General features: G+C 47.4%; 9 protein-coding genes across 10 annotated transcripts; 6 read left to right on the top strand and 3 right to left on the bottom strand.

The window, feature by feature from the left end:
* Positions 1-929: 929 nt before the first annotated feature.
* FOXG_04003 (uncharacterized protein) lies at positions 930-2,156 on the top strand (the record flags this gene model as incomplete). The annotated part of the gene is made up of 3 exons (XM_018381876.1): positions 930-1,478; positions 1,536-1,971; positions 2,020-2,156. The coding sequence occupies 3 exons, from the start codon at positions 930-932 to the stop codon at positions 2,154-2,156; spliced, it is 1,122 nt and encodes a 373-aa protein (XP_018238480.1).
* Positions 2,157-2,330: 174 nt separating this feature from the next.
* Positions 2,331-3,924, top strand: FOXG_04002 (uncharacterized protein). The gene has a single exon (XM_018381875.1). The coding sequence runs from the start codon at positions 2,420-2,422 to the stop codon at positions 3,818-3,820; it is 1,401 nt and encodes a 466-aa protein (XP_018238479.1). The 5' UTR covers positions 2,331-2,419; the 3' UTR covers positions 3,821-3,924.
* On the bottom strand, positions 3,643-5,375 carry FOXG_04001 (uncharacterized protein). Its single transcript, XM_018381874.1, has 3 exons — positions 4,624-5,375; positions 4,152-4,572; positions 3,643-4,099 (listed from the first exon to the last, which is right to left on the bottom strand). The coding sequence occupies exons 1-3, from the start codon at positions 5,137-5,139 to the stop codon at positions 3,897-3,899; spliced, it is 1,140 nt and encodes a 379-aa protein (XP_018238478.1). The 5' UTR covers positions 5,140-5,375; the 3' UTR covers positions 3,643-3,896.
* Positions 5,376-6,106: 731 nt separating this feature from the next.
* FOXG_04000 (uncharacterized protein) lies at positions 6,107-8,437 on the top strand. The gene is made up of 3 exons (XM_018381873.1): positions 6,107-6,595; positions 6,649-7,396; positions 7,451-8,437. Exons 1-3 carry the CDS (start codon positions 6,136-6,138, stop codon positions 7,629-7,631), a joined length of 1,389 nt encoding a protein of 462 aa, XP_018238477.1. The 5' UTR covers positions 6,107-6,135; the 3' UTR covers positions 7,632-8,437.
* FOXG_18714 (uncharacterized protein) lies at positions 7,662-9,658 on the bottom strand. 2 transcript variants are annotated; one of them, XM_018398853.1, is made up of 5 exons: positions 9,410-9,658; positions 9,226-9,362; positions 9,031-9,177; positions 8,451-8,981; positions 7,662-8,398 (listed from the first exon to the last, which is right to left on the bottom strand). In XM_018398853.1, exons 1-5 carry the CDS (start codon positions 9,553-9,555, stop codon positions 7,704-7,706), a joined length of 1,656 nt encoding a protein of 551 aa, XP_018238475.1. In that variant the 5' UTR covers positions 9,556-9,658; the 3' UTR covers positions 7,662-7,703. The 2 variants fall into 2 exon arrangements, with proteins under 2 accessions (XP_018238475.1, XP_018238476.1); XM_018398854.1 differs by having other exon boundaries at positions 9,031-9,362.
* Positions 9,659-9,936: 278 nt separating this feature from the next.
* Positions 9,937-12,609, top strand: FOXG_03997 (uncharacterized protein). The gene is made up of 3 exons (XM_018381872.1): positions 9,937-10,274; positions 10,328-12,099; positions 12,151-12,609. Exons 1-3 carry the CDS (start codon positions 10,199-10,201, stop codon positions 12,496-12,498), a joined length of 2,196 nt encoding a protein of 731 aa, XP_018238474.1. The 5' UTR covers positions 9,937-10,198; the 3' UTR covers positions 12,499-12,609.
* On the bottom strand, positions 12,509-16,781 carry FOXG_18713 (serine/threonine protein kinase). Its single transcript, XM_018398852.1, has 3 exons — positions 15,158-16,781; positions 15,008-15,071; positions 12,509-14,956 (listed from the first exon to the last, which is right to left on the bottom strand). The coding sequence occupies exons 1-3, from the start codon at positions 16,741-16,743 to the stop codon at positions 12,644-12,646; spliced, it is 3,963 nt and encodes a 1,320-aa protein (XP_018238473.1). The 5' UTR covers positions 16,744-16,781; the 3' UTR covers positions 12,509-12,643.
* A 114-nt stretch (positions 16,782-16,895) lies between these two features.
* FOXG_18712 (uncharacterized protein) lies at positions 16,896-18,828 on the top strand. Its single transcript, XM_018398851.1, has one exon. The coding sequence runs from the start codon at positions 16,988-16,990 to the stop codon at positions 18,572-18,574; it is 1,587 nt and encodes a 528-aa protein (XP_018238472.1). The 5' UTR covers positions 16,896-16,987; the 3' UTR covers positions 18,575-18,828.
* A 1,036-nt stretch (positions 18,829-19,864) lies between these two features.
* FOXG_03994 (uncharacterized protein) lies at positions 19,865-21,334 on the top strand. The gene has a single exon (XM_018381871.1). It carries the CDS (start codon positions 19,982-19,984, stop codon positions 21,206-21,208), a length of 1,227 nt encoding a protein of 408 aa, XP_018238471.1. The 5' UTR covers positions 19,865-19,981; the 3' UTR covers positions 21,209-21,334.
* The last annotated feature ends 382 nt before the right edge of the window (positions 21,335-21,716 follow it).

Below are 21,716 nucleotides of genomic sequence, written 5' to 3'. Positions count from 1 at the left end.
GCGGTGTAGTCACGTGACGTAAGCACAACCCCAGACAAATCGTCCTTACTGTGAATTATAATCTGATGCTGCCTGGAATAGGCTGAAAAGAGGCTTGGCAATTATATAAATGGGGTAGGACTTAAGTAAAGTTGAATTAACGGGTTGGGCAAAGGGTGTGGTCGAGGAATACGAATCGAGTCGAGTGAACAGGCTACCCTATACCTTCTCATTCCATCCCAAACTGCTGACTCCTGAGAACATGCGTTCGCTACTTTTCAGCATTGCGGGTTGGATGATGAGGTATACAAATCGACGACGTGAACATGTTTCCATTCGTAACTGTCTATCTGTCAAAGGAATGTTACATCGAGAGTCCGTCATCGAGGAACTTGTCGATAGTATTCGTTAGGCTCGTATTTCAATAAGCTTGAAGTGAGTTAGAACTTCAAAACTGGATGTTTAATTTGCTAGCTGATTTGCAATTTCGCGAGATAAAAACATCCAAGCCATCGATCTAAGAATTAGCTGAAACTGTCAACATATCGACGTGGCCATTATAAAAACGAGGGCCGCGGAACATTGCTGACAGATTACCGCGCGGCACGATGGTGCGATGTCAGCCCCATCAGTAGCGTCCAACTAAGATCTGAGGTCATCTAGACTATTAGCCGCGCGGGAATGTATAAGCTGATGCTTCAACACAGGAATGATTGGCGATATGTAATTGCTTATTTGTCTAACGTGATTGCAACTGTCAGCACATTATGGAGAAATGCCTAAATACAATGCGCGTTAAATATGTGGCGTGGGTACCAGTCCTCGCGCTCAACACAGGTCCATCAATATTGTCTGCAATGTTTCTTAATGCGCTCCTTAGTTTCTTGGCTAACGCCTTTCACTTCATGACCTGCGAAATCTTTCTTGAACCGTCACATAACTCAAAGACCATGTCTCAAAAACCAAAACACATCGTCACAATAGGCGGTTCTTTCGCCTCTGTCAGGACAGCCCACAAATTCCTTCAGGGGATGCAAAACAAAAATGTGGGATCTTACAAAGTGACAATGATTTCTCGCGATTCGCACTTTTTCTGGAATCTTGCTATGCCCCGCGCCATTATCCCAGGAACCATCCCCGATGATAAGCTCTTCCAAGCCATTGCGCCTGGGTTTACCAAATACGGCGACAAGTTTGAGTTGATCGTTGGTACAGCTACTGGCATTGATATCAATAATAAACAGGTCAAGGTTTATAAAGCAGGGCAGGAGACTTTTATCAGCTATGATTATCTCCTTATTGGTACTGGATCTTCGACTAAAGCGGAGTCGCCATTCAAGTCGAGGGGATCGACTGATGCGACCAGGGACTATGTTCATGCGTATCAAAAGCGTGTTGGAGAGGCTCAGTCCATTATTGTTGCAGGTGCAGGGCCGACTGGTGTAGAGGTCGCAGGCGAGTTGGCGGACTACTATGGTGACAAGAAAGAAATTACCCTGGTAAGCCAATCTTCCCATCATCCACCCAGGCTTAAGTCAAGCTGACGACGCGATTAGATTAATGCTGGCCCAACAGTCCTCGACAATCGCCCCGACAGCGTCTCAAAGTCAGCACATAGTCAACTCGAGAAGCTCGGCGTCAAGATCAGACTCAACACCAAAGCCGATGAGTCTATCACTCTTCCCAATGGCAAGCAAAAAGTCACTTTCTCCGACAGAAAAACGGTAGTCACAGACCTCCTCATTCCAACATTCGGAGTAGTTCCCAACTCATCTCTCATCCCACCTAATCTTCTCGATGCGCATGGATATATCAAGGTCGATCAATATCTCGCCATTGAAGGCCGTGAGGATGTTTTTGCAATTGGCGACGTGTCTAATGTTGAGGCACCGCAGTTTTGGTTCGTCAATACGCAGGCTGGTCATATGGCCAAGAATTTGGTGCAGACAATGCTCGGAAAGCCTATGATTCCATACAAAGCTTCAACAACTCGTATGTCATCCTCTGATCTAAGATAAAAAGCAATTCTAACATTGACAGCGATGGGAGGAATGCAGATCGGCAAGTCAGGCGTAGGTCATTATGGAAATTGGCGCATCCCAGGTTTTATGGTACATGCGATTCGAAAGACGCTGTTTGTTGAACAATTGCCCAAGATGATTGACAATGGCAATTAATGCCCCCTTTAACATTTTATTTGCTTTTGCATCGATATCTTGGAATGACGTGGAAGCCGGAGTTTAGCGTCCACCAGGCTAATCTCAGCAATGTCACTGGCCCTGATTTCTTATCTTAGCTTCGAAGCTTAGCATCCAGGTTCCACCAAATTCCCTGTACGTCATCGATCATCCCAACCTTGTTCCATTAAATAAAACAGGCCAAGACTGCAGCCTCGTGAATCTTTTCCCTAACTAATAATTTCTCCATTATTGATTTCGCGATGCATTACAGTCTGCGTGCCATTGCGGCTGCAGCTTTACCTGCAATTGCTGTCGCGTCTGTCATTCAGCAGCCAATTGATAGCTTTGATCATACCCAAGGCTATCAATTCGATCCTCTTCTCCACCTCCCGGGAATATCGCCTTATTTCGATGCCGTAGGCTTTGGATTGTCGCATGCTGCACCTGAAGGATGTACGGTTACAGCTGCTTCGTATCTCATCCGACACGCTGCGATTTATGCCAATGACGCCGAGTATGAGGATTACATCAAGCCTTTCCTGTACAGGCTCGAAAAGCATCGCGGTGACTTTTCAGGACCGCTTGAATTTTTGAACAAATGGTACTCACCAATTGAAGAGGATCATCTCGAAGATGTCACGCCTTCAGGCAAGGTTGACGCGAAGAAAGTTGGCCACCACCTTGTGAAGCGCTATCGACACCTAGCGTCATCGGTAAAGCGCGTCATCGCCGATACGAAAGACAGAACCTACGACACTGCCAAGGCATTTTTACAAGCTTTCCCCGAAGACGGAAGCATCGAAATTACGCGTTTCGATAAGAAGGAATTGAATAACGGCACACGCGCTCTTCTTCCTCACAAGGCCTGCTCGAAATTCTCCAAAACGCCTGGTACGGAACAGCAGCAGAAGTTTGTCAAAAACTACGCAAGTGGCGTTGCGAAACGCTTACGCCCGTATACACCCGACGACTACGAACTCGCCCCCTACGATGTTTTCGCACTTCAATCAATTTGTGGCTACGAATCTGCAATTCGAGGAAAGAAATCTCCAATTTGCGGATTGTTTTCTGACGCGGAGTGGCTTTCGTACGAATATGCCTGGGATATGAAATATGCTCACATGGTTGGGCCTTTCAATCCCCTGTCGAATTACTTGGGTTTTCCATGGTTGCATTCACAGTCTAAGCTATTCAGCAAAATCGACGAAAACTCTGAATTGATTGGTGATGAATCATCAGGATGGCCTAAGGAACAACGGCTATTTTTCTACTTCACTCATCGCGAAGTCCCTCCATTCGTTGCTACAGCGCTCGGAATCTTCAACTCATCTTCCCGTCAAGGATACGACGAGTTTCCCACTACGCACGTCAACCATGTCCGAGCTTGGAAAATGTCTGATTTAATTCCATTCTTAGGCCATGTTGGCATGGAAAAGATGACGTGTGAGAGACCAGTTGCTAAAGACGGCACATCTGAGAAAGAGGAGTTTATCAGATTTATTGCCAACACTGCGCCTCGACCCTTGCCTTTGTGTCAGAACGGACCCGGGGCCAGTTGTCCATTTGAGGAGTTTAAAAAGATTGTTAGCGCGGGTATGGAGAAATATGGGGACTTTGATGGTGTGTGTGAGAATAAGCAAGAGAAGGATGATGAGTTGTAATGCGACAGCACTGCGGCAAAACAGAACAGATTGTACAATACTAATAATTTCCGTTGATTCGTTGTCTCTTATCATCTTATGTGAAAGTAACCTTGATAACCCGGATCCAGTTGTTGTTGGTGAAACCGATCGTCAACGTCTCCCCTGACTCATCCAGATGCGGGTACGCTATTCCAGCATACACCAGACCTCCATCGATGGGCTCATCCTTGTAAATCTCTTTGCCTTCCGTCCAGGGACCTTCAGGGCTCGGAGCAGTCTTCAAAAAGACAGTACCAGCTGTTGCAAGTCTGTCAGCAATGCATTCGCCACCATATAGGAGCGTACTTACAAAGATCAAGGTGAACGTAGAAATACGTCTGGAAGTAGTTATTATACACAATCTGACCTTGTCCAACACCCCACATAACAGCCGTCTCACAATTGAACGTAGTGAGAACTTCGCTCTTCCATCCTTCTTGTCTACCCCACCAGTACTCATACTTATCAAGGTCGAAGGCATCTTTTGCGGGTACGCGAGCCATGTAGATGTACAGCTTATCAGGAAAGTCGGTGATTGGGTTTGGCGGATTTCCAAGGATGTAGATGTATTCGCTGTTGACGTCCCGATACGTTGCGACGTCGCCGTACTTGGGTATCTCATCACCATTCCACCAGATGCCATTCTCGCCGTAGCGATCGGTAATATGGGGGACGTCATCGATGAGCTCAACTTTAGCAACACCAGCGCCCTTATAATGCTCATCGTCATTCTAAAGAGCTTTAGGTCAATAAAATATCGTGTAGGGATAGGTACAACTTACAACGAGATAATAAAGAGCACCAGTCGCAGTATCAGGATCAACCTCCACGATGCCCGTCCCTCCAAAGCCAAAGGTATTGGTCTCACCCCACTCCTCGTTGAATGGCATAAATTGCTTCTGGTGAGGAACCGGCTCATCATCATTGAGATGTAGGTCTTCCACAACAAGAGGATCATCCGTCAGAGCAGAAACAGCATTTCTGACCATACCATGAAATCCCTCATTATCATCTTCAGGATCAGTGACACCTGAATCACACCATAGTACATCGCCATAGACAGCGTACCATTTTCCTCCAAGTTGACCTGTGAACCCTAAATCGCGACGGCTGGCGGTGTTGCTAGACTTTTGGGTGCCAAGAAACTCAACCTGAATGTCGCCGATCGGGTTCTCACCCTCTGGTTGAGTATTATCGACAGTCATTATAGCAAAATATTGTTTATACAGGATATTTGCTAGTATAAACAACAAAAGTGTTTGACAGTAACGATCTTTTATCTTGACGTGTCTCTTCATGGCAAACTTGGCATTACCATCTCCAAAGAGGGGTCTAACCGTTGCCGAGGCTCATGTGCAAATGCCAATGCATGATCGGCACGGAGTATCCGATGAAAACCTGTCTTGAGGTGTTGCAGGATTAAGGCGCATATAAGTGCCAAGTTTCTACGATCTTCAATTGAGCTTAGGGTAGATAGTATAGTGCTCAAGGTGAAGCTCCGATAAGATAGGCGAGGTGAGTTTTTGGTTTTTGGTTTTGACGATGACGAAACGGCCCGGCAGCCGGAAGTGGCGCCGCGGCCCGCTAAAACAAGCCTCCGGCGTCATTTAAGGAACCATAGAAAATAACGGTTTTAATGGAGTTTTTTGTTATCTGATGAACTATGTCGTACATGCATATGCAACGGTGTTTCTGACTGTAGTCTTTAATGAAAGCTAACTCGTTGATACCGTTCGAAGTGTATCACTGGGCCTCTTGAATGCCACTCGGTGGCAAAAATGGATCGTTTCTTTCAAAAATCCACTTCAACACCGATGAGACCCAATTATCCAATTACTTTTATGTAATTCTGGATGAGAATTGTCCCGGCTCGGCGGTACTCGGCGATGAAGAGATTTCGATCTGAATCGTCAACAAGTAAAGCTCTCACGATCACCAATTGAATTTTTCAAAGAAAGGGTCTTCGTGTCATGAAACCTGGGGTAGTGCAGCTGCACAGTCTACCATCAGCGGCAACACTACAGGGCTGATCTTCCTGCATTAAAGACGATGAAAACTCTCTTACTGCAGGTACAAGATTGCCGATGGGTCCTCACGGAAACTAGTTCTCATTATCCCCATCAATAGCCCCCTTTAGTATGGTTTCAATGGTGATCGAGCCAGGGAGAGGGACGAGTTAATCGAGCACGCAATCGCACGCAATATTCATAGAGACATATAATAGAATTGATGAATCGCCTATTGTGTAATCTTCAAGTCTTTTCTCACTTCTTGCCCGTTGGCTGCTTCTCAAAATGGCCTCCTCACACGATGGCTCCGTCATCGACCACCCAACCGCCTCCCCCACAAAACCATCATTCTTCCGCTCAATCCCCTTCCAGATTGCTATAGCATGCGGAGTTTCATTCACTGCTCCCGGAATGTGGGACGCCCTCGGTGGCCTTGGCGCCGGAGGAGCAGCTGAACCATACGCCGTGTCAGCCGCTAACGCGCTTGTCTACGGATTATTCGCGGCTGTTTGTATAGCAGCTGGTGCGATCAACAACAGAATTGGTTTACGGTATGGTCTGGCCCTAGGAGCTATTGGATATCCGATTTATGGCGCTGGTCTTTATACGAATAATGTTGCGCCAAAGACGTGGTTTTTGCTTTTTGGAAGTGCGCTCTGTGGTATTTCGGCCGGTTTCTTTTGGGCGGCTGAGGCAGCCATTATTATTGGATATCCTAGTCCCAAGGATCGTGCATTTTATCTTGGTAAGTTATGAGATTGGATATGGAATTATTTAGCATGAACTAACAAGGAATAGCCATTTGGCAAACTGCCAAGGCAGCCGGCCCAATTGTCGGAGGCGCCATTAATCTCGGTCTCAACGCGCAAACTTCATCGAAAGGATCCGTCAGCTCAGCGACTTATATCGTCTTCATTGTCATAATGTGTCTCGGTCTACCCATCGCTTTACTTCTGAGCCCTGCGGAGAAGGTTCAGCGAAAAGACCGCACGCTCGTCGTCGTTCATAAGCAACCCTCTTGGTTGGCCGAGTTCAAGGCTGTTCTGTCGCTCCTTGTCACCAAACGCATGCTTCTGTTGATCCCTGCTTTCTTCATCAGTTACTTTTACAATGGCTTTATGAGCACTTGGTTGACAACCTACTTCACCGTTCGAGCTCGCGCCTTTTCATCGTTCTTCACCAACTTCTCCGGAATTATCAGCTCATTCCTGATTGCTGGTTTGTTGGATCGCCAATCCATCTTCATCAAGACTCGCGCTAGAATTGCGTTCGCTTCGATCATCTTCATTCTCATCGGTACATGGATCTGGGCTTCCATTCTCCAGAAGCAATTCTACGACGCTGAGGAGCCGCCTGTTTTTGATTGGTTCAAGGGCGGTTTCGGCAAGGCTTATACCCTCATCTTCTTCTGGCAATTTGGAGGTCAAGCTTTCCAGCAGTTCTTGTATTGGCTTGTCGGACAGTACACGACTGATATTTCCTCTTTGTCCTATCACTGCGGTATTCTCCGAGGATTTGAGGCTTTGGGCCAAACCGTTGCCTGGGCGTAAGTGTCACTTTATATACCTACTTATTATGAACAAACGCTAACGATAAACAGTATGCAGTCTGAAGGCAACGCCAACCACTTTGTCAGTATTGGTCTTAACTTTGGAATCACTATTCTGTGTATCGTACCGACATGGATTGTGTTATCTGGACTAGAGCACAGCCACGAGATCACGGTCACAGCTGGTGAGCTGTCTTCAACAAAAGACCAAGATCCCGATGCCAAAGCATAAGTTTTAACATAATATTCTATAATAATAATAATATCTTTCAACAAGAAAAAAATTAAATCAGCTCCCACTACGCTAGTGATACAAAGAAGCAGGTCTCGGTCTAGGACTTGTACTCGACCTCGGTCTTGTCACAGCAAGTGGCGGCGCTGATATAGGCATTGACGTAGATCTTCCAACACCTTGCACAGAAGCATCGCTGCCTATAAAACTCCCAGGTCTTGACCTTACAGGACTCAACTCATCATCTTGGTGTTGATCTCTCTCAATTTCAACAGCAGATACACGCACATTTCGAAACTCTTCCCCTGGTATCATCGGTAGATCAACACGATCTGGTCTTTTGACTTTAGGTTCGGTGATGAAGTCATGTGCTGGGGTACCAATCATCTCGCCGAATCTGAAGAATGCATTCTCTATTTTCTGTCTGTAGGGGTTGCGGGGGGGTTGGTTGTGCTCTTCGTAAACTGAGGGGTCTCGAAGTCGGGTGGAGATTGAAGACCGTGGTTGAGTTGGATCGAGGTGCGGTGAGAGTTGGTTATTCGTACGAGTATCGGTGTTTGTGACAGTTAATGTGATATGATGGCTATTCAGTGAAGAAATACTCTCTTGGTGAGAGACTTGGCTTATGTCATCGTTAAAGTGACAATGAGAACAATTGCAATGATGCGACGGATATGGTTCGCCTGCTTGATCTGCGTGTCTTGCTAGAAGGAGATAAAGCGAACCGACCATGGCCATCGCAGTACCGGTAATAGGCGCCCATTGGCCTTGAAGAAACCAAATATTAGTAAAATTCAAATAGTACTGGGGTATGCTTACCGATATTGGCCATTGGCTCAGTCTGGTAGTTAACTTGAGGGCTGAAAAAGTTAATCTCGCCCACAATAAGTATAGCCAAGCCAGCGCCACCAAAAACGGGGATTGCTAGGATACGAAGGAAGAAGCCAATAGTATCGTTGACCTTCTTCATAACGCCCTTGTTAGCACTTTCATCATCCTCACTTGCCGCGTCGTCGTTCTGCTTTCCGAATCTTCGGCGCCAATTGATTTCAAGCACTCTATCCCACATGGAAATGAGACATAGAACAGCGTGTACGCAACATGCTGCAGCGAGTAAAGTCGCGGTACCGAATGTGAGGGTATGCGGCGCTGGTATGACATAGATGTTGTTCGCGGATCCGCCTCGCATTGGAGATGATGGCCCGTTTTGCGTGGAACAGGTCAGGTTACAGTTGTTTCCTTCGATGTAGTGAAACTTTGATGCGTTTGGTGATACCGGGTTGCCTGATGCGTCGGTTGAACAGGAGTGAGTTTCGATGCGATAAAACTCAATTGTCATACTCAAAAGACCTTACCTCCGGTAAGAAATTGGAACAGCTATTGCCAAAGTTTAACTTACCAATCAATAGCAGAAATGTCCACAGAAAAATGGTATTTCGACCAGGATCATTAAAGTATGTCTTTGACAGCATTACCGTCACCGGCGCTGCCAGAATACCAATAGCGCAAAGCTGAAAAGCACCATAAATATCCATGTCGACCGCATCTGTGCCAATCAGTTCGAGGACTTCTCGATTTCGGGTTTATTGCTCACCAGGATTGTGCATTGCCGTCAAAACTATGCCGTGAATAGCGGCAACGGCTGGCAGCACCAACGCAGCGGCCAAACAAGGATTCACGAGCCATTCTTCCCTCCTCGCGACAAGACATGCAGCAATGAGAACGTAGTATCTAAATAATTATTAGCTTTGCGTCAAACGACCAGCAATTAAACTCACAGAACTCGAGTACCAGTGCCATATTGACCAGAAACAGGCCATGCGCAAATAACCTGCAGCGCATCACCAGTCTCATTCGCTGCCCGCGAAAAAAGCACACTATTTGCTATTGCCTCAGCCGCATCGGTGGCAGAAAGCGCAGGCATATCGACATTCTGTCTTGGCAGGGTTGAATCCGGGAGAGAAAAAAAGCCAAGTCAGCCCAAAATGTGGGGGAATAACAAGATCTTAGCAGAAGCTTCTTTTTTAATACCCGCAAGTCGAAGATGAGTCCTTACCAAAAACGTCACTGGGTGGTCATAAATGACCAGAGCGTTAGCAGGCTTCTACTTTCGAGTGGTAGACATTCAGCTGACATCTTGGCACAGCCACAAAATTCACTCGAGCCGGGCGAGGACTGGGCGCAAGAGTAGTCTCTACTAAGCATAGCTCGGGTTGCATACTGCGTTGCGTTAGGCATCAACAACTGTACCCTGTCACCAGAAAGAACAACGAAACCTTCTAGAAGACTTTTTTTCTCTCTCTCCCTTCTTTTTCTCATATCAGCCCTGTTTTCTGTTTCAGCCAGAGATCGAAAGGGAGAAGGTCATCGAATAGAAGCTGCTGTCGGCCCTTTACCTCAAAGCATGCTGACACTACGATATTCTTCTTCCTTTCAATTGGACCCTCAAGTTTGTCTCCACTTTTAAATACGACCCCACATTCGTCGTCAGGTTTTCTCTGTATTTAACCTGAGAGTGCCACTTTTGACATTAGAGGAAATCGAGTTGAATCCTCTCTGCCAAAATCATGGTCAAAGGCGTGGACACCAGCGAGATACGACAATGGCGCTCGATAGTAACGTTGATAGTCTTTGTACTTGCTAGTAAGACGACCCTTTCACAAGGATACACAGCGTGCACTGACCGGGTTCTACAGATATTCTTGTACTATGGCCATTTCACATGCCCATTTACATACCAAAATCCCTCGTCAATTTAATATGCAGATTAGCGGTCAAACTGCGAGTTATACCCCCGAGCACACATCATGGGATTCTTCATGATAATCCACGATGTTCGAAATATTTTGTCAAAGTCACTTTTCCCGTCAATTTCATCACTGCGCCCTTGATCGCGGATCTCTTTCTACTAGCTATTTCTGCGATAGGACGCCAAGAGGTTTACGATGGGACGATAGGCGCTGATAATATCCACCCGATCGATATTATGGTCTTCTTCATCACTTTGGCTTACATTGCTATTTCTATCGATGCGTCGGGTATTATTCGATGGTTGGCCTTCAAAGTGTTGTCGTGGGGAGGAAAAGTTGGCCATCGACTGTTCTTTTACCTTTATTCATTCTTCTTTCTTCTTGGCAGCTTCATCGGCAATGATCCTATTATTTTATCTGGAACGGCATTCCTCGCGTACATGACGCGCGTATCGAGCAACATTACGAGTCCGCGAGCCTGGATTTTTACTCAATTCGCAGTCGCCAACATCGCTTCAGCAATTCTCGTCTCGTCAAACCCCACGAATCTTGTCCTCGCTGGAGCCTTCGACATCAAGTTCATTGTCTACACGGCCAACATGATAGTCCCAGTCGTCGTCACCGCCGTTGTCCTCTTCCCCTTTCTGCTCTACGTCATTTTCGCTGACGAAAAGCTTATCCCTTCCAAGATTGAGATGCACAGCTTACCAGAAGAGGCTAGAGCCCAACGGCCCGTGAACCCCAACATCCCCTACGTTCAGCACCAAGTTGAAGATGCTGAAAATGCAGGCGAAGGGATGACGCTGTCGCTCGCGTACATCATGAATCCTTTTCTTGACAAAAAGGGCGCGATGTTTGGTGCGCTAATCATGTCTGCGACTCTCATTACTGTTCTGGCTCTCAACGCTGCTAGTGCCGGGAGTGGAGAGCACCCTGTTTTCTGGGTGACTCTTCCAGCAGCGTTTGTCATGTTTTGCTGGGATCTTGGCTTTGGATGGTTACATCGCAAGGAGACGCGGCAAACGGCAGCTCATTATCGACGGGAGATGGAGCGTGCGAGAGCTGAACGCGCGCGATTTGTAGCGGAATATGCTGAGACTTCACAGGATAAGTCTGAACCTGATACCGAGACGGTACCTGGTCTTCCTGATCACCAGACCTCGGAAGATTATGGTCAGACTCATGGCATTTCTCTCACTCCGTTACAAACCACCAATGATCAGTCCAACTCACATTCCATCCCCAAGGTGATTTTATCAAACACCGCCGGGAACAGTCCTGTCATCATCTCGGGCTCTATGCCTCAATCACCCAACTCAGGTCCTTCATCACCAAGCGACCAAAACACACTGCACCCCGGAGCCTTGTCAACATTACCAAGTCCTCAAATGGAACCCGAGAAGCTCGAGGCTGGTCGACCCATGGCGACAGAACCAGAGGAAAGATCAACTCTTTTGTCCGAGGCTAGAAAAGGCTATGCATCGCTTGAGAGGGCTTACGAGTGGCTACAAGAGACTTTCCCGACAGTCATGGCCGTCATGGCTCATCTTCCGTTTGCACTAGTTCCATTTGCTTTCGCCATGTTTGTACTAGTCCAGGCACTAGTGAGCAAGGGATGGGTCAACGTCTTTGCCTATGGTTGGTATCATTGGTCAAAACGTACTGGCACAGTTGGAAGTATTGGAGGAATGGGCTTCCTTTCGTGTGTCTTGTCCAACGTAAGTCCCTTTCAAAAGTGATGATTCTGGGAAGACGCTGACAATCCATAGTTTTCCGGTACTAACATTGGCACCACTATCTTACTATCACGCATCATCCAAGCATGGAAAGAAATCAACTGTCACGACGACCAACTCATCAGCGATAGAACATACTGGGGCACGATCTACAGCATGGCCGTTGGAGTCAATTACGGAGCATTTAGTACCGCCTTCAGCGCATCACTAGCTGGTCTTCTCTGGAGAGATATCCTTGCTCGAAAGCACATTCATGTGAAGAGTCACGAATTCGCGCGGGTCAATTTCCCCATTATTGCGATTTCAATGGCTGTTGGCTGTCTCATATTGGTGGGAGAGGTGTACATCGTGAGGGATAACTCACCATACTCCTTCATTTGAAAAGGCTTGCCCGAATAATTAATGAATGAAAGTTATAGATATAATCATTATAGAATGTATATAGCAACTCCGAACATACCCATAAAATAGACTATTTCTGTTGTTGATAAGCGATGGTTGAGCAGCTTTGACCTGACTCTGCCCACTATGATTTACGATCTTCGCGGAGGCGATACAACACCCAATCCAAGCTACGCAATCCCCTGTCAGCATCAATCCACGAAGGCGCACTCCAACTCCTAGTCTCAGCGTTATGGGCCTTGAGAAGACTCATCAACTCAGTCGTATTCTCATTCGCAGCATTCAGAATCTTATTCACCATCTTCTCATCATCCAAATCTGCTTCCTCAAAAGCCGGAAGCTTTTCTGGGAAACAGTATCTCTTGTACACCAGATCCAACGCTGTTCGGCCATATTGGTCAGGAATATTCGGATTTGCGCCGTACTCGAGAAGTCGTCTCACGACGAAATAGTTGCCAGCTTCGGCAGCTACTGCTAGAGCTGTCATCTTATGTGGTCCCGCTGTGTTGTCGAGTTGTTCCTGGGAATTGTACTTCCGAAGGAGTTCGACAATCATGATGCCAGTAACCTCGTTGTCTCCAGCGAATTCTCCGACATACTTGATAGTGAAGTGGAACAAGGAGAACGTCTCATCGCCGACTTTTACCATGAATCCATCAGAGCCATTACGATCTGGAAGACTGAGCAAGAACTTGACCCGATAGAGAGCATTTCTGGTACCAGTCGAGAGCATGTCTGACATTATACTCCTCTTCATCGACATAGGGACACGGTCTCTATCCGCACCATTGTCGAATAGATACTGTGCAACAGTAAGATTTCCACTGTAAGTGGCAGCGTAGAAAGCGCTGAAAGGCTCTGGCGTGATCGGATCGACCGGAAGGCCCTTATCGAGAAGCGTCTTGGCGAAGTAGACGTCGTCTGTTTCTTTTGCAGCACGGTGCAGCGCGTTAAGACCATCAGCATCTACCGCATTGACATCTGCACCAGCATCGACAAGAGCCTTGAACATATCGCGATCGCCATGCGTAATGGCTAGAAGCAAAGCAGAGCCTCCACTGGACATTCTGCCGAAGGTAGCGTTGATCTGATTCGCGAATCCCAGCTCAAGACCTGAAACCATAAGATCTACTGCGCATTGATGGTACGCCGTGGCAAAGACTGCTGCCATCTTAACGTTGCTTCCAAGTTGCAAGACAGCATCAGTAGGTGCGCCGTTCTCAATCAAGGCTTTCATCGTCTTCTTTGTCTCCGATTCAAAATCGACTCCCAAAGTCAACAGGCGTTGCCAGCGTGGGGTTCCGGATATGACATGGAAAAGAGGCAAATACATCAGCTCACCTCCACCTACCATTGGTTTTGGTTTGCTGGCTTCTTTCTGGACTGTTGGCTCTTGGAGAAGCCGTTCGACCACTGGCGAGTAGCACAGTCCACATGCGAGTTCAAGTGGTGAGAGATGTGATCCCTCCCTCTCCTCTGCCTCCATACAGAATGTTGGATCTGCACCCAATTTGATAAGAGTATCCACAGCAGATAGTCTCTTCTGGGTGATAGCCCAGTGTAGAGGAGTTTGAACCATGAGTCCATCTTCGTTGACCTTTATTCCATATTGGGTGTGTGATATTGTACAAGCAGGGGAGTTTAGATCGGCACCTTTGCTGACCAGAAGCTTTGCGATGATTTCATGGTCTTCGTCTTTAAAGGAGCAGAGCCAGTGAAGAGGTGTTATACCCCTTTCGTCCGCAATCTGTGCAGCACTGCCGCACCCAGGGTGTTGTAATATTGTCTCCAGAACGTGCTTTCGACCAAGACGGGCAGCGAGGAGTAAAGGTGTCTCGTCATTCTGCAGCGCCAACTCGACCAAGCCATTGTTTTGATTTAGGCAGGTGGCTGTAACGTCTGGCTTGTCCATAACAATACTCCACAATAGAATATCCCTGGAGTGAGAAAACTCGACCTCACTCAGGGACAAGGCTTCTAACATGGAAGACAAGTCTTCGGACGCGCCGATGTTAATGCCGAGACGAGTTAGTTCATCTAGCTGAACTTTCTGATTAACTTGTTGCCAGTCGGAAGGCCAGTCATCTTTCAGCCTCCAGAGAGCAACTGGGTTCCCAGCTTGGGCTGAATCGACAACCCAGGTACGCAACGTCTCCTGGTCTGGAGTCTCTTGACCAGGAACGTGAGAGAATACAGATGTGTAGAGAGTGCGAGCTTTTTCGGAACCAAGCTGTGCTGCTTGACGTATATAGTAAGCCGCCGACTTCAAGTCGTACTCAACTCCTATGTCATCCATGTAGGCACTAGTAAGGTTTATGGCGGCTTGCGCTCTTTCATTCTGATTAGTAGATGTCTCAAAGATAGTTTTTAGGCTATTGAAGAGGGCGGCCCTGGCAGGCTTTGGAATCTTTTGCAGGATGTTTGAGCTTTTCTTAATCTTGATTGAATTAGTTCCGCTGTCAATTTCTTCGTTGGTATTGTAACATACATCAGGGTTGAAGTCTTGGTCTTTGAAAAGCTGCATTGGCTCCACATTCGACTTGGAGGTAACTCTATCCATGAATTAGCTTAGCGCCACAGAATTGAGTTCAGGGGTTGAAAATAAGCTTTAAGCCAGACAATAAACTAGGGTACGTACGTTGAGAACAATACGGTATTGAATGGCTCATTCAAAAGGCCAGCGCAGTCCAAGATGAGTAAACAGGCATTCACAGCAGAAACAGGCTGAGCTTCACTGGTTTCGCTTGGATTAGCTTCCCTGGGTAAGAGTTGCGATATGGTAGGTAAGAGCTCTGATATCGTCTTCTCAAGCCTTGATTTTGAAATACCCTGAAGCGCAGCGATAAAAGGCGACTCATCTAGAATGAATGAGGAATAGTACCGCTCATGTGCTTTTGGCAAGAAGTGAGTCATCATATTACACATCTGCCAGGGATCAATGTTTGCGGGAGTATCCTGAAGACCAAGCTCTTGTCTGAGATAGGCAAAGACCAAAGTAGTGAGTCCCTTCAGAATCATTCTTTCTGATCTCTCTCCATCTGATGCAGGGATTTTGGCTCTGTAAACGATGCTCTCGAAGGTAGGAAGCGCAGCTCTTAAAGCGCTGGCATCTGGGGTATCATGCCCGTCCAGGCTATTGACGATAGATTTTGTGACTTCAAGATGATCGATAATTTTGGACATGCTTGAGAATCTCTTCTCTGGGGAGAACTGCAAGCACGTGAGAATGACTTTCGCCAGAGTCATAAGTGGATAGTTCTCTCTTCTCAGACGATGTAGGACATTGAAAGTAGCAAGGCTCGCTATCAGGTTGGACTTCTTAAGTTTCCAAACGTTCTCGAGCTTATCGCCGTCTGGTAAAGTACTGTGGTAAGCCACTCCATCGCCTAGAACCGTCCACAGTGTCAAACCGAAAGAGTAAATATCTTGTTGACGAAGATACCGGCTGTTGAAATCTGCTGTCTTTGCCTCAGGTGCACGGTAGACCTCGGTACTTCCGATGAGCTGGCCACCTTGCATTGGCATCGCAAAGCCAAAGTCGCTGATTTTGACAATGGCTTTTTTGGTTGGATGCTTGAATACAAGTAGATTGGAGGGCTTGACATCGCCGTGGACAATCCCTGCTTCGTGAAGGCCTTCAAGCCCCCTGGCTGCGTCGATAGCAATGTCTAGCTTCTCATGGAGTGAATGCGCATAACCTGCTTCTTGGTATGACTTGAGATTTCCATACTCAGCATATTCAAGCACCAAAGCAGGCACAACCCTTATTCCCTCCTTGTTTCCGGTATCATGATACATGACAGCCAATAAGTCGACAATATTCTCATTTTTCTGGACGGGAGGGTGCCGCAAGATCTGTAATTCTAGGGCTATGTCGGCAAATGATACAGAACCATCATCTTGCGTCAGAGGATGTTTAACGGCGACATATTTCCGGCCTTTCAAGATCTCCGTACCCAGACCAATCGGAAAAGAAGACGCTTCGACTTTTCGAACATCGAATGAGCCACCACCAAGGGATACATCTTGAAATGTAGGGGCAGCATTCGATATCACAGGCTGCAGACCTATAGTGTTATGACCCTTTGCGAAGGATACTGCTATAAATCCCGCAAAGTGAGGGCAGTGAATACCAGGAGATGGAACGGGAATAGGAGCTTCATTAGTGGATTCTTGGTTTTCTTGAGGCTGTTGCCGAAAGGTGAATGCTGAGGAAAACTCCATCTTGATTATACTACAGGATGAAAAACATGCAACATCTCATAAACCCCTCGAGCTGAATATCATGATGCTGAGGTGACACATGACCTCAACCTGCAGGCCTCACCGGATTATCAATTTACCCCGCCACGAAGATGCATAAACCCCGCAGCTGATATGATGCGGCTCAAGCTCTCATATTCCCGGTATCATTTTTGTAATCATCAGAAATCCGACGTGTCTGTTTGGCGATTGATCAAAGACCAACATGGTGAGCGATTTAGTAGATTTCCAGGTCGGAGCGGCCGGTCTCGGAATCGGGGCATTCGGTGGCCTGATAGACGCCTTCACAGCCTGCGCAAAGATTTATGGTCTCTGGAAATCACTACGCAGTCTCGATGGCTATCTTGGCTTGTTACGTACTAAGCTCATACTCCAGGAGGCGTTGTTAGACCAGTGGCAGAGAGACTGGCTTGATCAACTGACCTCTAAGCGAGTCGACATCCAGAAGCAACGGATTCTTCAGAGACACAAAGGTGCTGTTCTCGCCTCATTAACAACAGTCAAAATACTACTTGAATCTCTGGAACCACTTCGTGAGGCCTCGAGATCAGAACTTGCACTTGAGCGCCTGAAGTTGGTGACTGGTGGGGTGGAAGAACACGATAAGACGCTTGTGCAGATAAGCGCAGTTCTCAGTGACTTGTATCGATTACTACCAACTCGAGATCCAAATATCGCACTTTCACAGACTGTGCTGTCCTTGGAGCATATCGGCAATAATCAGCAAGTACTGTTTCAGGACAGCGACTCGACTCAGCATGTGATACAACCTGATAAACTCAAACGAGCTATCAACTTTCGTCAACTCGGATACGAGCTAGACCAAGACCTGGAGAAGCGAGTGGCTGCATTCAAAAGCAGTACTGGCGATGCTAATCTCACCATTCGCTCAGACAGAGTCAAGATTCTGAAAGATGATGACGTCGCTGGCGGACTAAGAAGCTTTGGAACACTTGACTCCAAGACTCCGATAGTTGTCGAGTGGAAACGGTACGACATTACCTGGAAAGGACAGAAAGGGATCAGGCTCAGAGGAAGAATCCAGAATATTGCACGACTCTTGCACACTGATGCAAAGCCCGAAGAACTTTTGACTCTCAACTGCCTGGGAGTTTTTGAAGACATTGAGAAGAGTCGATATGGCCTTGTCTTCGAATATCCCCTAGGAACCAGTGAACAAACAGATCTGGTATCTCTACAAGCGTTGATCAAATCACCAACGCCTGAGACTCTTCCAATATTGGGTGATCGATATCGTATGGCCTACACGCTATCACTCTCATTAGCTATCCTTCATGCATCAGGATGGCTCCATAAGAGTATCAGAAGCCATAATATCATGATTCCCGTGCGGCGCAATCAGCCCATCTGGTCTCGGCCATACCTCGTTGGCTTTGAATTCTCACGTCCAGATTTAGCCGACGAGACCACTGAAAAGCCAGAGCAAAGCGTCCGTTTCAATCTATATCGTCATCCTTCTGCACAAGGAATTCCGGGTGAATCATACCGGAAAGGTTTCGACATATACAGTCTCGGCGTCGTCCTTCTCGAAGTTGGTCTATGGCGCGTAGCGTGGAGTTTACGTCGCGACGACGAAAACCCCGCCAAGTTCAAAGAAGTGCTGCTCAGCAGGGTAGACGACAGACTAGCTCACTTCATGGGCACAGAGTATCAAGAGGCGGTAAGGAGTTGCCTGAACGGCGATTTGGACCATAGGGAGGGATCGGTGATACGGGCTTTCTACAACGAGGTTGCGGAAACTATGTGCTCATTGGCGGAGTCACAGCCATAGTGATTGCAACATCTCTTATCAACTATAGTCCAAGAATGATAATACAGGACTTTTTGCACTTGTCTCAGTTTAGCTTGGTTTTGGGGACTTTGTTAGTGCTGTGGTGTATCAAAGCGTTTAGCTTGGCGCATCCCTGTATTCGTCCGAAATCCTGACAGGGGTAATGAGAGACCTCGGCCATGATGTCGCTAATTACCCTGAATGGTTAATGAACTCCGGTTTCTTATTAGTATTCAACCGGAGTCGAGGAATGCACGATGCCATTTATCGCATCAATGAAATTTGATGTTATGACTATTTTCTGATTGCTTGTGTCGAGGAATGTTGCTGGTACCGATAATATTCACTAGCTGCAAGCTCATTTTCAGCGTGACATTCTGTCTGGTTGTGAAAGTAAATCGCTCTTGGCGCACGGCCTCCAAAATGATCTGCATAGAAGCTTCGAAGCGACTCATCCGGGGTCAAGAGGTCATCAACGCATGACTTAATGTTATCTAGGGCCAAAGGAGCAATGCCGTCCAGCAACCACTAACCCACGCGACTAAGAGCGGATAAGGCATGATCTGCAGGGGTATCCGCATCACGAAATCTAACTTGTTCATTACGCTTATCGTAACCGCCGTCTCAACCAATAGCATCACCTCTTTACCACCCTGCTCGTTTTAGAACGGTTATATCTTGAGAGTTCACATGATAAACTAACCAATAGTTCCTTTACAAAAGCAGTTTAATCACGGATAGATCCTAGGTCTCAGCTGTACCCATAACAAACGTCCCTCCGCTCCCATTGCCGAGTCCCGATCCAACTCCCTATCAGGGCCTTAGCAATGCCGAATTCTCCGGACATAATCGGCGGTAGCATCCCTTCTCGGTAGGTGCTTAAGCCAAGACTGGTGATGCACCCCTGTCGCGACACGGCGGAAGTGCTCGTTGTTAACTAGACGTTTTTATTCCGCTCCTGCAATCAAGATGCCTGGAAAAGTCCTTTTGTTAGGTAAAGGGGTCGCTGGGGCTTAGCGGGGCAACCACCTCATGGCTGCCACGATTGATGGAAGCAGCCAAGAAGCCAAACAGATGCCAAGGACGGGAGGCTGCATAGACAGATCAGCCAAGGAATTAGGTCCGGCATCTATCGCGCGGATCAAAGGGACTAATCACGTCAGCGATGTAGGTCTTTTCTCGGAAGGTGGCTCGGATGTTGGAAGCCGAGCGAGGTGTTAGCGAGAGATAGATGAAGCATCACCAACTGGTGGTATGGCGGAATTTCTCGATCAATGTCAGACTCCGTCGAGTCAGTCAAGATATATAAGTCGAGATATGAACCATTCATCTTGGAAATAAATCATCATCACTCACTCACTCTTCTCTGGTCTTATCTCTATCTCTAAACCTCTCACCGATATCAAGATGCCTTCCATCAACGCTCTTCTCACAGCCTCTCTGGCTTTTGCTTCCATCGCCCTCGGCGCCCCTGCTGCCCAGGACAAGAAGTTCACCGTTGAGCAAGTCAAGAACCCCAAGTTCATCAAGAACGGTCCTCTCGCTCTCGCCCACGTCTACGCCAAGTACGGCGTTCCTCTTCCCAAGGGTCTTGAGAAGGCTGTCAAGGCCGTGAGACCTCCTCACGCTCACTCCAAGCGTCAGAGTGGCAGCGGCAGTGCCACCACTACACCCTCTGACGAGGATGTCGAGTGGTTGACACCCGTCCAAATCGGTACTCCTGCTCAGACCTTCAACCTGGACTTCGACACTGGCTCTTCTGATCTCTGGGTCTTCAGCACTGAGACAACTGGTAGCAGCGGTCATGATGAGTACAACCCTGCCAAGAGCAGCACAGCTAAGAAGCTCTCTGGCGCTACATGGAAGATCAGCTATGGTGACGGAAGCTCCTCTTCTGGGGATGTCTACAAGGACAAGGTCTCCGTCGGTGGTCTCGTTGTTAGCTCTCAAGCTGTCGAGGCCGCCCAGAAGGTCTCTTCCGAGTTCGAGCAAGAGACTGGCCTCGATGGTCTCCTCGGTCTTGGCTTCAGCTCTATCAACACCGTCACGCCTACCCAGCAGAAGACCTTCTTCGACAATGCTGCCAGCACCCTGGGCTCTCCCGTCTTCACTGCTGATCTGAAGCACCAGAAGCCCGGAAAGTACAACTTCGGCTTCATCGACAGCACAGCCTACACTGGCAAGATCGGATACGCTTCCGTCGACTCCTCTGAGGGCTTCTGGGAGTTTACCTCCACTGGCTATGGTATCGGTTCGGCCGCAGTCAACAAGAGCCCCATCACTGGTATTGCTGATACCGGTACCACTCTTCTCCTCCTCCCCGACGATGTCAACTCCGCATACTACGCCAAGGTCAGCGGTGCCCGATACAGCTCCAGCTATGGTGGCTATGTCTTCAGCTGCTCTGCTACCCTCCCCAGCTTCAGCTTCGTCGTTGGCGGTGTTACCATCACCATCCCTGGCTCTTACATCAACTATGCCCCCGTTCAGGATGGCTCTACTACCTGCCTCGGTGGTATCCAGCCCAGCGATGACATCGGCATCAACATCTTCGGTGATATTGCTCTCAAGGCTGCTTTCGTCGTCTTCGATGGCGGTAACCAGCAGGTTGGCTGGGCCAAGAAGACACTGTAAGTAGCTTCAGTAGCTGGTGGATAAGTCTGTAAATAGCCGGATCTTGTGCTGTCTTCAAACCTTGTACATAGCCTTTCACTTGTCGATAGTTAAAATGAACATAACGTTGTAAACATTACATTAATATCTCATTGCGCTGAACTTACTCTGAACTTCTGCCTTGATGCACCAATGATACAAACTTAATCGACTATGTCACTATAGAGCTTATGTAAAGCTGGCATCATGCGAAACCATGTGAAGCAACATGATAGGCCAGTTATCCATATAGTTGGCCATTAGTCAGAATGGATGGATGTGCCGAATGGGAAGGATGATGTCTTGTTGGACGTTGTCGAAATTGACACGTTCTCCCAGCTGGCGCTCGTTCAGAGTGACATTAGGCATAGCTGGTACATGTTGCTGAGACTAAGATAAGAGCGGCAAAGTAAGATCGATATAGAAAATCTCTAGCTCTTTTTATTGCGTTGAGTTCAGTCTTCACTACTAGCAGTTCAAAGGCCGAATT

This window comes from Fusarium oxysporum, chromosome 4 (assembly GCF_000149955.1).
Source record: "Fusarium oxysporum f. sp. lycopersici 4287 chromosome 4, whole genome shotgun sequence".
Classification (NCBI taxonomy): Eukaryota; Fungi; Ascomycota; class Sordariomycetes; order Hypocreales; family Nectriaceae; genus Fusarium; species Fusarium oxysporum.
The sequence above is the reverse complement of the archived record's forward strand: the minus strand, read 5'-3'. Positions and strand labels throughout refer to the sequence as shown.

Bases quoted from the DNA above. Each gene is read 5' to 3' on its own strand.
- FOXG_04002 (XM_018381875.1), top strand. From the start codon at position 2,420: ATGCATTACAGTCTGCGTGCCATTGCGGCTGCAGCTTTACCTGCAATT.
- FOXG_04001 (XM_018381874.1), bottom strand. From the start codon at position 5,139: ATGAAGAGACACGTCAAGATAAAAGATCGTTACTGTCAAACACTTTTG. The intron at 4,573-4,623 runs GTAAGTTGTACC...AAAGCTCTTTAG, and splicing joins GTGCTCTTTATTATCTCGTT to AATGACGATGAGCATTATAA. The intron at 4,100-4,151 runs GTAAGTACGCTC...GACTTGCAACAG, and splicing joins CTACGTTCACCTTGATCTTT to CTGGTACTGTCTTTTTGAAG.
- FOXG_04000 (XM_018381873.1), top strand. From the start codon at position 6,136: ATGGCCTCCTCACACGATGGCTCCGTCATCGACCACCCAACCGCCTCC. The intron at 6,596-6,648 runs GTAAGTTATGAG...AACAAGGAATAG, and splicing joins GGATCGTGCATTTTATCTTG to CCATTTGGCAAACTGCCAAG. The intron at 7,397-7,450 runs GTAAGTGTCACT...AACGATAAACAG, and splicing joins GGCCAAACCGTTGCCTGGGC to TATGCAGTCTGAAGGCAACG.
- FOXG_18714 (XM_018398853.1), bottom strand. From the start codon at position 9,555: ATGCCTGCGCTTTCTGCCACCGATGCGGCTGAGGCAATAGCAAATAGT. The intron at 9,178-9,225 runs GTGAGCAATAAA...TGATTGGCACAG, and splicing joins GACGGCAATGCACAATCCTG to ATGCGGTCGACATGGATATT. The intron at 8,399-8,450 runs GTAAGCATACCC...GGTTTCTTCAAG, and splicing joins TGAGCCAATGGCCAATATCG to GCCAATGGGCGCCTATTACC.
- FOXG_03997 (XM_018381872.1), top strand. From the start codon at position 10,199: ATGGTCAAAGGCGTGGACACCAGCGAGATACGACAATGGCGCTCGATA. The intron at 10,275-10,327 runs GTAAGACGACCC...CGGGTTCTACAG, and splicing joins GATAGTCTTTGTACTTGCTA to ATATTCTTGTACTATGGCCA. The intron at 12,100-12,150 runs GTAAGTCCCTTT...GACAATCCATAG, and splicing joins TTTCGTGTGTCTTGTCCAAC to TTTTCCGGTACTAACATTGG.
- FOXG_18713 (XM_018398852.1), bottom strand. From the start codon at position 16,743: ATGGAGTTTTCCTCAGCATTCACCTTTCGGCAACAGCCTCAAGAAAAC. The intron at 15,072-15,157 runs GTACGTACCCTA...ATTCATGGATAG, and splicing joins AATACCGTATTGTTCTCAAC to AGTTACCTCCAAGTCGAATG. The intron at 14,957-15,007 runs GTATGTTACAAT...AATTCAATCAAG, and splicing joins ACCAAGACTTCAACCCTGAT to ATTAAGAAAAGCTCAAACAT.
- FOXG_18712 (XM_018398851.1), top strand. From the start codon at position 16,988: ATGGTGAGCGATTTAGTAGATTTCCAGGTCGGAGCGGCCGGTCTCGGA.
- FOXG_03994 (XM_018381871.1), top strand. From the start codon at position 19,982: ATGCCTTCCATCAACGCTCTTCTCACAGCCTCTCTGGCTTTTGCTTCC.